An 11,174-nucleotide genomic window follows, 5' to 3' on the forward strand; every position below is an offset into this window, starting at 1 on the left:
TTTTCATCTGCAAGACCTGGAAAGCTGCTATCCAAACTCACCAAGAGGTTTGACATTGCTCATTAAGTTACGTGCAAGGTAGGAAAGGCCAGCACAGCTATGGCACATTAAATGCTAATCCAGTGCAATACTACTAGCAGCCATCTTTCCAAGGGAGAAGCTCCATGGACAAGAGCACATCAGACATTAAGCCTTCTTCACTATATTCAGTCACTCAATAATTAAAGGGAGAAAAAAAAAAAAAAAAAAAAAAAAACACAACTACACACACAACAAAAGAGAGTATTAATAGCAATTAATAGAGTTAAAGCTTACAAACTCAGCCTAGCACAAACTGTCTTTAAAGGAGTCACCTGTCATAAGCCCGCTTGTAACAAAGGTAAATCAAGACAGGAGACACAGGCTAAAAAGAACAAAATAAACCCCAGGTATTGCAAATCATCCTTGCAGCAACTGATACAGCTGTACATAGCACAGCACAGCGCCCAGCTGCCTACAGAATGAACAGCAGCTCTACCCAGATGCTGCTTTTCTAATTACAAAACACAAATTAACAGAATTGTTTCTTCACATGCAGGAACAACTGATTTTAAATTACTGTTTTCACAACCACCCACTTCCCAAGATTAGTCCAATTTGAGACCAGAAATCCTTCCCACAGATCTGAATTACACACACAGAGCCCCTGACCAATGCTCGCATGCACTTTGTCTCACCTGTCCAAAAAACAAGCAGGAAGGCACAGGCAAAACTGTCTCAAACATACCTGTCCATGCAGTGCCTTTTTTAAATCAAAAGAAACCTGGTGGGAACAAATCAACTTAAACCACCTCTGAAACAAAATCTGCTACGCCTATGCTCAGCTCTCCACGAATGAGTGCTTAGGATATCGAGGAGGGTCGCGTGAAGAAGAACCCTCGCTGAAGAGGATCTTCAGATTTTTTTGTATATCGAGTTTCCAACTCTGCAGTCCAATTCCCAGCAAGAACACAGGCAGACATGCAGGGGGCTGCTCTCCAGCCTCTCCTCAAGCTCAGGGTATGCTCAAAATCAAAGGAGACTGGAGGAGATGGAAAGAGAAAATAAGGAAATAAATTAATTGTGGGTGGGCCGAGAACAGATTTTGCACATATTTCACCTCATTCTCCTTCAACACATCATCACCTCAACTGCATGGCCATGAAAAACATGAACAGTCATTTAAACCTTACAGTCCTTCCAGAAAGATACAGAATAATTCCCTCTAGCCTCAACAGTTACCAAGGCATGGCAGAAGAATGGAAGATGACCCTTACTCCTACATTTGAAAGTTCATAAACTGCTAAAAAAAGAGAATGGAAATAGAAAAAAAAAAATCCCAAATGTTCCAGCATTGCCCTGTATGAATCAGCAAACCACCGTCATGCAGCCTGCACACATGTCCATCTCATACCTCACTGAAATATTTCTCTGGAATAGTAGTGTCTAATATTTAAAGAACTCATGAACCACACACAATATTGATAAAAACGACCTAACTATTTCAATTTACTGAAGAATCACAGTAAAATAAAAGCATAGCAAGAGCAGTCAAATTACTGAGATTACACAGAAGAACACTGACTTGACATTTCTGGACTGCAAATATCAGTAAGCCAACTTGATTGTATACACATAATATTATTGATAAGCACCCCGTCCTGCAGTAAGACCTTCCAAAATAAGCAGGAAGAGAACATTCCTGGAACTTTAACAGGGCTGAACTGTTGCAACTGCATCCATCAGGACCTCTGTTGAACAGTATTATGCAGCAAGGGGATTTGGCGAGGCCCATTATTCAACTACGGGAGACAGAAAGACAGACAGACAAGGGAGTTCAGCATTTACAACAGACATTCATCTGACATTTTAGTTCACTACCCCAGTGAGATCTCCTTCCAAATATCTATGGTTCTTTCTTTTCCACTTGGAAGGAAGATCATAAATTGGAAGTGTAACATTCATATTACTCTACAGAATGATACCAAGGGAGCAAACTATGCTAACAGAAGAATGACTAAGGGCCACACTGCAATTCTTCTTACAACACAAAACTTCTATTAATTATTGATAACCTGCAGCACATGTTGGAACAGTTTGCAAACTGTGCGTTATCTTACCCGGCACCCGATCCTGATCCAGGTTTCTACCTTCTCTTCTCTGTCATACTGTTGCCAATAGAGACTTCTGTTCTACCACGTAACAACATTTTATTTCATCAGAAGTGCCCCTCTGCCTCTTCGGATTCCAAATTTAAAAATAAAAGGTCAGAATTCCATCGGAGAGGGAAAGTCACTCCCAGAAGTATGTCCTCTGATTAAAGTTGCTTTTTTAAAAGTAATTATTATTATTATTATAAAACAAAACAACAACAAAACTATCCGTCTTATTAGGAAAGGAACAGACAAAAATGCAACTATTTCAATAGTTAATTTTCAGTTAATGACACAAGCACAAACTCAAAACACTGTCCTGCTATCCAAAGAAACTGAACTTATCTGGATGCATATTGAAACATAAGAAAAAACTCCTGCAGGATGGGAGCATTTAAACACTAAGACATGTCACCCAAAGAGGTTGCGCACCCTCTTCCTTTGGAGATACTCAAAAATCTAAGGAACCTGTCCTAGCTAACCCTGTACTGAACAAAGGAGTTGATGTATATGATCTCAAGGCCCCTTCCCACCGTAACCATCCAATGATTCCTTTATTTATGGATCTACATTTCTGCCAAATAAGGTGACAGAAGAAAGGGGCAGAAAAAGGTAACGGGTTATTCAGATAATACATGACTGCTACAGATCTTTCCTGAAGTCATTTGTCTCCATTTCACCCTTCCTTTACACCCTACCTGAAATGTCTGAACAAGCCTACACAACTCAGAAGCGAATGCTTCCTTGAACACAAATCTGCATGAAGTTTTATCTATCATAAGGAAATAATGGCAAAGGAAACAGTGAAAAACAGCATTAAATAAGAATTACTCCCCGTAAGCGTACCATTCGTAAATGAAAGTACCTGGCAGAATCAGCAAGTCAAGCTGACTGATGACGGCACGTGCTCAGATCACTTTCTTTGCAAGAGTCACAAGACTTCTACCTAAAAAATAATTCCTAAGGCAGGTGGCCTTCGCTACGAGTCAGCTGGGGAAGCGTCCAACTTCATTGCCAAATACTAGTTCATAAGTTAATATAAAGGAACAAAACCTAAAGTTACTCTCATGCCCATACCAGTGTTTGACTGAACACATTAGCCTGATTCTGAACTCATATCAGTCTGCTCGGGAAAGAGCCAAACAGTTCCGTTCCTTCTCCTGCAGAAAACAGGGAGTATCATATGAAGTTCTCAGATAACAAGTTCAGAACAGAACAGAGGAATGACTTATTCACACAACACGAGAAGTCTAGTGGTGCTTGCTGCCAGAACGGTGGTAGATTCCAAAACAATACACAGACTCAAGAGTTTTTAAAAATTCCGTACATCCATGGAATAAAAAGCCATACAAAACATCACCCCCACAGAGGGACTGGCAGAGCTGACCTAAGGAGTAACCCAATATGCTTCCCTAGAAAAGAGCACAAGAATAGAGCATCTGCTGTCAACTGCTGCTTCGTTGTGCAGCACAAGCAGGATTGAAACAATGGTTCTGTCATATACCAGGATCAAAGAGCTTTACTGGGCTTCAGGATAGGATGGCAGATGAGCCCAGCAGTATAGATCTTCCTGTGAAAAACGATCTCTGCCAAAAACACAGAAAGGAACAGTGTTGCTCCAGCACACCACTTCTCCTAAATAGAGGTGAAACAGTGGTTTGAGACTGTGATACAACCCATAGAAAATTTAGCTCAAGCACAGCTTGAGAAGATAACTTGCTTCCCCACCTTCCATAGCATTTCTTAGGAAAAAAAAAAAAAAAATTCTAAAGAAACCTAAGCAGCTTAAGGAAAGATCTTTTCATCATTATTGCAATTAAAACAGGATTGACCATTCAAATGACAACAGGCTTCTAGTGAAGTATAATTAACTACCGACACAAAGCCTGAGAAAGTAACACACAATTTCAGGACGAAAACATGCAGCATTTCACTTTAAGTGGCTCAAATATGTATTAAAATATTAAGCCAAAGAAAAAACAGAAGCACCCTCAAATTTGAGTACTTCAAGTTGTCAGTCTTGCAGCTCTCTAAGCCAGAAAATAATCATGAAGAACATACCACTAAACACAGATCACTGGTACTACTGGTGCACATACAGAAGAACAGTAACAGCAACGCATCTGGTAAGTTACAATATATACTGACTAAAATTTCTGGAAACACAGGTTTCTGAATGCTTTCAGGAAAGCCCTGCCACCTTCCTCTAACCTGGTAACCATAAGCAGGAATCCCAACGAACCGTAAGTAGCATGGCTAAGCACATGTTAATGTAACCGTATCCCAGAATGCTTAATTTTCAGAAATTATCACCACCACAAATAGTACAAAAAAAAAAAAAAAAAAAAGCAACTGAATAAACCATAAAGAGCACTGATTATTTTTACACAGAATCCCGATGACCTTCTCTTCCCAAAGGACATGCAGTATGTTCTACACAAGATGAAAATTTATTGTATTTTAGCTCCTTGTGTATATTATTGTTACAGTCCATTAAAAAAAAAAAATTGTAACTCAGCAAGGCAAAGTTTCCTTCTCAAAAACAGCAGGCTACAACAAGGCCATAAGGCCACTTAAAATCATCCAGACTTACTTATTTGGTGAAAATACAGCTTCAAAAAAGCTTCCTATCTTACTACAACAACACATTCCCCATATTTGCAATCTTTTATTTTGGAAAGAGAAAAGTCCATGCTGAAATACAAGGCAATTTAGAAAGCAAGATGTTAAGCAACCTCATTGCAGAGCAAATCTATGAAGTGCAAGAAGTTTGTCCTATTAAGAGGTTTCATGTACTTAGTTCAGCTGTTTCCCCCTACCCTTGTTCAATCCTGACATTTGCAGTGTACTCTTCTGCTACAACTCCATTTGATCACTATGGATCCCACAGAGTCAATCTTCTGTGATCAGCACTGAACACTGAAGCTGATAGACTCGTAATATCAGTATGGCTTCATAGATAGATCACCAGGCTATAGTGCAAATCACCATGAATTTTTTTTATTTTTTTCTTAAGCACAAAAAAAAAAAAAAAAAAAAAAACCACAAATCTAGGAGATCATTTTGTTTTCCTTCAAAAAAAGGAAACCATCTTGCCTGGTATCTAACATGTTCACAGCTCACTGAAAAAACATATTCTGAGAAGAATAGCAGCATTCCACAGCAAACTGATGCTGAACACATATTCTGTAGCCTTCCACCACAATAAGAAACAAGAAATATTTCACAGGTATCAGACAGAACGTAATTATGGGTGAAACAGAAACTGAAAACCTTGGTATTCAGCAAATAAAGAATCCATCCCCAATTTCACCTCCCTACTTTACTGAAAAACTAACACGTCTTCTCCCCTCCTGACATAGGATCTCACAGACTGCCTCACAGGGAAAGACATCAGTGTTGAAACCAGACAGAGGCAGTCTGGATTAAACAGATGGCACTCTATTTAGAACAATTTCACTGTTAATAACACGATAATGGCACTCTTTCTGGAACGCTTCTCATGATCTCCTAATATCACTGTAAAAGCTTGGAAACTAGAATAAGCTTTCATGAGGTATTAAGAAACCAAGCCTGCAGTCAGTCCTAATGTTCCGCCAGTACCACACTATAAACCAATATTTATTCTTATTCCTATCTGTATATCTGAAATGAATAACCTAGAGTTTGCATTCAGCTACAAAGAAACAGCATTACCACAGCATTAAGAAACGATTTAAGGCCAAGTTACTGAGTGGCTGTCCTTCCAAGTTTCTTTCCAGAGAAATGGTACTACATACTCAGTCTGAAGAACACAGACACACACGCAAAAAAAAAAAAAAAAAAAAAAAACCCACCAAACAGCAATGCTTCATAATCATATATCAATGGCATGCAAAACTCCAAGCTCCAGGGTCGAGCACTCAATAGAAGAAAGGAGCAGCTTCACAGGAGAAGCAGGTCTTGAGAAAACCTTTAACTTTCAGTCACCTTTCAGCTCAGCTGCAGGATTTCACATCGTCTCCCCACCTCTCCTACGGAAACAAACAGCAGTGCCCTCTCAGGACGCACCCGCTGACGGTCCCCCCCCTCAGCTCAGCCTAGCGGGCCGCTTCAGCTCTCCCTCCCCTGACGAAAGCAGCCCCGGGGGCAGGCGGCGGCCGGGCCAGGGGCGGCCGGGCCCGAGGCTTACATAAGCGCGGGGTGCGGGGATGCTGTCGCCCATCGGGTGCCTGGAAGCCGCCGCCTGAGAGGAAAAGGAGGCCGAGAGGAGGCTCCGCGCCTCAACGAGAGACAGCTGCGGTTCGCGCCCCCGCACACGGAGACCCTGCGGGCGCCCGTCCTCGCAAGAGCCGACGGGCAACGGCCGTACCGGGAGAGGAGAGAAGGAAGCAGGAGAGAGACCTCGCTGCAGCTCCTATCCAAGCCTCACCGTCCCACAGTACTGGCGCGCACCCTTCCCGCCAACACCCCCTCACCCTTTCCTCCAGCGCTGCTGCCGCCACCTCCAACCGCTGCCAGCCCGCAGCCCAACAACGCGCCCGCCCATTGGGCCGTTCCCGCCCTAACAAGCCCCACGCCGATTGGCTCCTCCAATCGTCTGCTTCCTCGTCCTTAGATCATCCCCCCTCACCCGCGCTCGGGTTGGTGGTGCCGTTGCGTGCCCGTGAGCTGCCTCGGTGAATCTCCGCGGCGGCAGCACTGCGGGAACCGGGGGTCTGAGAGCAGCCTCAGAGTTTCTACCTGCATGTGGCGCTGGGAGGGAGGGGGGAACAAAGCGGAACAGAAGCTACGCGGAACGCTCGTGTCCAGCCGCGCTTCCGTTAGAGGCTCCGTCCGCTGACTTCCGCTTCCGGGCAGCCGCGGTGTCCTGGCGGAGGGTCGCGGAGCGGGCAGGTACTGAGCGCCTGGAGCGGGGAGCGTGGGGAGGAGGCAGGCCCGGCCCGCTCAGTCGGGGAGAGCGGGGCTGCCCTGCGCCGTGCCCTGCCGTGCTCTGCCGTGCCCTGCCGTGCTGTCTGGCCTGTCGCGTTCCGTTAGGCCGCCAGTTGCACCAACCCTAGGCCGCAGCCCTTCTCGGGGCAGAGGGCATCCGGCTATGCCGCACTGCGGCTCGCTGCCGGTGCGTGGGGCAGTGGGGGGCTGCTCGTAACCCTGCCGGTGGGGAGGTAAATACTGATAGGAGAGCAAGGTCGTGGATTTGCGTGGCAAGGTTATAGACAGACAGATGGTGGTGGTTGTTTTTTTGGGGGTTTTTTTGTGCGTGTTCCTTTTTAAAACTTATCTATTTATTTTAGGAGCAGATGTTTTTCAGGTAATCACAGTGTTAGTTATCTTGTTCAGATATGCTCCTCTATCCCTTTGGGCCCCCACAGCCAAGGCTCATACAGAGCTGCAGGCTTTGAAGCTGTCATCTTGGCACGGTTTCATTGCAGACAATTCTCCTACAAACTAGGGCATGAAGGCTGCTCTTTGCTACCAGATGCATGCTCAAATGGGAAACTCATGTTGAAAGAAGTCTTACTACACTGTGGAAATAAAGACTTTAAAGCAGTTGCTGAATAAAACTGTAATTACGCTAGAAATATACAAAACAGAGGCTGTAGTGTTGTACAGAGTTGGTTTTTTCAGAGGCAACCCTGGAGAATGATCTGGAGAAGAAGAGGCCCAGGGGAGACCTTAGTGCTCCCTACAGCTGCCTGAAGGGAAGCTGTGCTGAGGTGGGGGTCAGCCTCTTCTCCCATGTAAGTAGTGGTAGGACTAGAGGGAATGGCCTTCAGTTGTGCCAGGGGAGATTCAGGTTGGGGATTAGGAAATGCTTCTCTGAGAGAGCAGTCAGGCCTTGCAATGGGCTGCAGGGAGGTGGTGGAGTCACCGACCCTGGAGGTGTTGAAGAGGTGTTTAAATGTTGTACTGAGGGACATTTAATGGGCAATATTGGAGATAAGTGGATGGTTGGACTTTTCCAACCTTGGTGATTCTACAACCCTAAAACCTCTTAATGTTCAACACAATTCCAAATGTAGTAGTACCTGCATCCAGTAGAATAATTTTAAGGACTTTAAACTTAGTGCATCCTGAAATTTTAGAACTTATGTTTTAAAACATTATTAGTGACAGCGAGAAATAGCAGCTCTTTAGGCAAATACCAAAACAAAAAAAACCTCTTGCCTACTGTTTAAAGAAAATGACCCATTTTCTTACAGCATAAATGAAGGTAATGCTTTAAGAAATGTGTCTTTTAACGGCTTCCAGCTTATTTGCCTTGTACAAGGAAACAAGATTGCTTTGTCAGAGAGAAGTTTAGCTGATTATCCTTCTGCTGGATGTATTACAATTTTATGAGTCAATGATATAATAATGCTCACCTATAAAGTGTCCAATGCTATTATGGATGCTTTAAAGCTAGTTATTTTGCCATTTTTAATATGTTTGTATGTGCATTAATGTTTTTAACAGGCTACCATTCCATAAGAATTTTAACAACTAACATAATGCACTACTCTTTTATATTTACATTTAGATTATCCTCTGTTGTTTTTCTTTTTAATTTGATAGTAAACTGCGGAGAGTAAACGTAGGTTCAGTTAAATTGGGTAATTCCCAGGTTTTCATGTCTTTGAATTCCAGTTATTTGAGGGTGCTGGTTTAAGCATAATAATATTCAGTAAAGGTGTACATAGGTCACTAACTTGAGATTACATTTTTTTACATTGTATAAGTGACTTGTAGTTGTGAAGTTGTCTCTCCTTCTCAAGCCACATCACTATTTTCGAATTCTAAATATGCAATTAGGGATATTTTACTGGCTTAAGATGAGGAAAAACTTGTAATGTGGTTTCTTAGTTGGCATATTAAAAAAAATCAAAACCTACAGTGTGGAGTATTTAAACTATTAATCAGAGATATTTGTGTAACACTATGATATCAAACCTGGGTGAATTATTATTTGTTTCCTGGGTCGTGTGATTTTCTGTTGTTTAATAACACAGATTTTTCTGTTCCTGAGCAATGTTTGTGTTATGTTAATGCTGTGTATTTCAAGGTCTGTGTTAATGGTCTTTTTTTATTAGCAAAAATTCCATTTCTTTTTTCGTTCCATAGATAAGATAATGTTATTGTTTCTTTGGAAATAGTTTTATGTGGAGACTCTTGCCTTTAGACATACGGCACGTTAAAGTAAGCATGTGTAATTTCAGACCAAATACCAACTGTTGTAATATATGGGAAAATGATTAAAAAATCTAGCACAGTTTGCTTCTTTATCACCAGCTTCTGAAATGCAGTATAAAGTCTCCTAGTACTTTTTTCAAAGGTGCACTGTTCAGAAAGCAGAATTCTTTGTGTGCAACATTACTGTTTTGGAGTACTTTTTGTAACCACCTTGCTCTTCCTGTACAGGATATCGGTACTTCCGAGCATTTGGAGAACAAGCTGATGCTCCCTGAGAACTGAAATTCATCTTTGGTTGTAGGTATGGGGCATGGAGGTGAACATGGCCATGGCCATGGCCGAACAGAACTGCCCGACTACAGGCAGTGGAAGATAGAGGGTACTCCACTTGAGGAGGTCCAAAGGAGGTTGGCCAAACGGGGTCTCAGGGATCCATGGGCTCGGTAAGTGCAGGAGTTTCAAAAGTAGTATTGATATGTTGCTTAACATAGTTTCCCCCCCCCATTGTGAACTATATGAACTTTGCTCAAGTACTCTTCAATCATGGTTTCAGAGTAAAATCAGAAGATGTAAGAATTGTGTAACTAGTTTAGGGAAGTGAGTCTGATACTACATTAGTGTTACTTGCATCTCCTGTAAACTGTACCTGTATGAAGAATTAAGAGCTGCTACAGTTACTTGAATGCCTACATGATAGAAATGTAACCATCTCACTGCATATCCAGAAAAAAACTCAATGTTTTTCCAAAGACCTTTTGCCATGTTTATCACACTGGCTCCATTGATCCTGTTTTATTCTTTTGGTTTTCTTTTCCTTTTAGTAATGAAGCCTGGAGGTACATGGGTGGCTATGCAAAACCTGCCACTTTAACAGAAGTCTTTACCAGGGGACTCAAGTGGGGATTTGCAGCTTTTGTCGTTGCTCTTGGCATTGAGTATGCCCTGTTTCCCCCGAAGAAGAATGGAGGACATCACTGAAGATCAAATACAACAGTTCTTTTCATTACTAAAATGTACAAAAGCCTGCTGCCCACTGTGCTTATAATGCACATATTAAAGTCTATCACAGGTAAAAGCGTGTTGCCTTGCTTTTATTACACTTTTGTAAAAGGATCGAGAAGCCAGAGCTATTTCCCTGACTTCGGTCTAGGGAAGGAAAACAAGGAATATATATACTCTTGGGCTTGCTGTACCATCTTTTAAAGGGAAACAGCCCAGCTCTTTCAAATCCTGCCAACATCCTACTGAATGAAATTGAGAAAGTGTGATGCTTTTGAGCGAAAAATTCTATTTTACTCCTTACAGATTTAATAGCTGTTATTTGCAGGTAAGGGATCCTGCAGTAGTTATTTTTTAAAAGTATAACTTACCCACTTTTGTCTTTCAGTAAGAAAAAATGCTACCTTAAAGCTTTAAAAAGTATCCAAAACTGCCTAGAAGTGTGTGAAAATACCAAACCTTTTGCTTAATCATATTGAATACACTAACTTACAGATACTGTGCACCAACATAATCTGTTCTTTGTAACATCCAGAAGTTAAAACTCATGTTTCTACCACATTTACTAAGCAAAGTAGTGTACATTTCATTCAGCAATAGCTGTACCTTATCTTAGTATGACCTCCAATACACTTGAGTGTAAATAAAAGAAACTGAAAATAGAGAACAGTTGTTTTTTCTGGTATACAATTCCAGTTATAATTTTGCATTAATACAGCTTTCTTATACTATTTTTTAAATATATTATTTCTCTTTGCATTATTCTTCCTAGAGCGCTTTTTGGATGCCTGGGGTGAGGAAACATAGTAAAAAAAGAGCCTTTGCAGAGCTAGGAATTAGCACTGTCTGGATATC

At 41.8% G+C, this 11,174-nt stretch overlaps 2 protein-coding genes across 11 annotated transcripts in view; one reads left to right on the top strand and one right to left on the bottom strand.

Annotated features, from left to right (window-relative positions):
* Positions 1 to 6,674, bottom strand: part of FAM126B (family with sequence similarity 126 member B) — a 54,140-nt gene extending 47,466 nt beyond the window's left edge. For 4 of the 7 annotated variants that reach the window (XM_042822213.1, XM_042822212.1, XM_042822204.1 and 1 more), the window contains exon 1: positions 6,629 to 6,674. The gene's annotated coding sequence lies outside the window, so the exon portion shown is untranslated. The other 3 variants (XM_042822205.1, XM_042822209.1, XM_042822207.1) reach the window with 3 other exon arrangements.
* A 268-nt stretch (positions 6,675 to 6,942) lies between these two features.
* NDUFB3 (NADH:ubiquinone oxidoreductase subunit B3) lies at positions 6,943 to 10,395 on the top strand. 4 transcript variants are annotated; one of them, XM_042821942.1, is made up of 4 exons: positions 6,987 to 7,046; positions 7,779 to 7,891; positions 9,622 to 9,763; positions 10,142 to 10,395. In XM_042821942.1, the coding sequence occupies exons 3-4, from the start codon at positions 9,624 to 9,626 to the stop codon at positions 10,296 to 10,298; spliced, it is 297 nt and encodes a 98-aa protein (XP_042677876.1). In that variant the 5' UTR covers positions 6,987 to 7,046; positions 7,779 to 7,891; positions 9,622 to 9,623; the 3' UTR covers positions 10,299 to 10,395. The 4 variants fall into 4 exon arrangements, with proteins under 4 accessions (XP_042677875.1, XP_042677873.1, XP_042677876.1 ...); XM_042821940.1 differs by having other exon boundaries at positions 6,990 to 7,046; positions 9,549 to 9,763; XM_042821941.1 differs by lacking the exon at positions 7,779 to 7,891 and having other exon boundaries at positions 6,943 to 7,046.
* Positions 10,396 to 11,174: the final 779 nt, after the last annotated feature.

This window comes from Centrocercus urophasianus, unplaced genomic scaffold, assembly GCF_019232065.1.
Source record: "Centrocercus urophasianus isolate 14NV4802_14NV808 unplaced genomic scaffold, USGS_Curo_1.0 seq_20, whole genome shotgun sequence".
In the NCBI taxonomy this organism is placed as follows: Eukaryota; Metazoa; Chordata; class Aves; order Galliformes; family Phasianidae; genus Centrocercus; species Centrocercus urophasianus.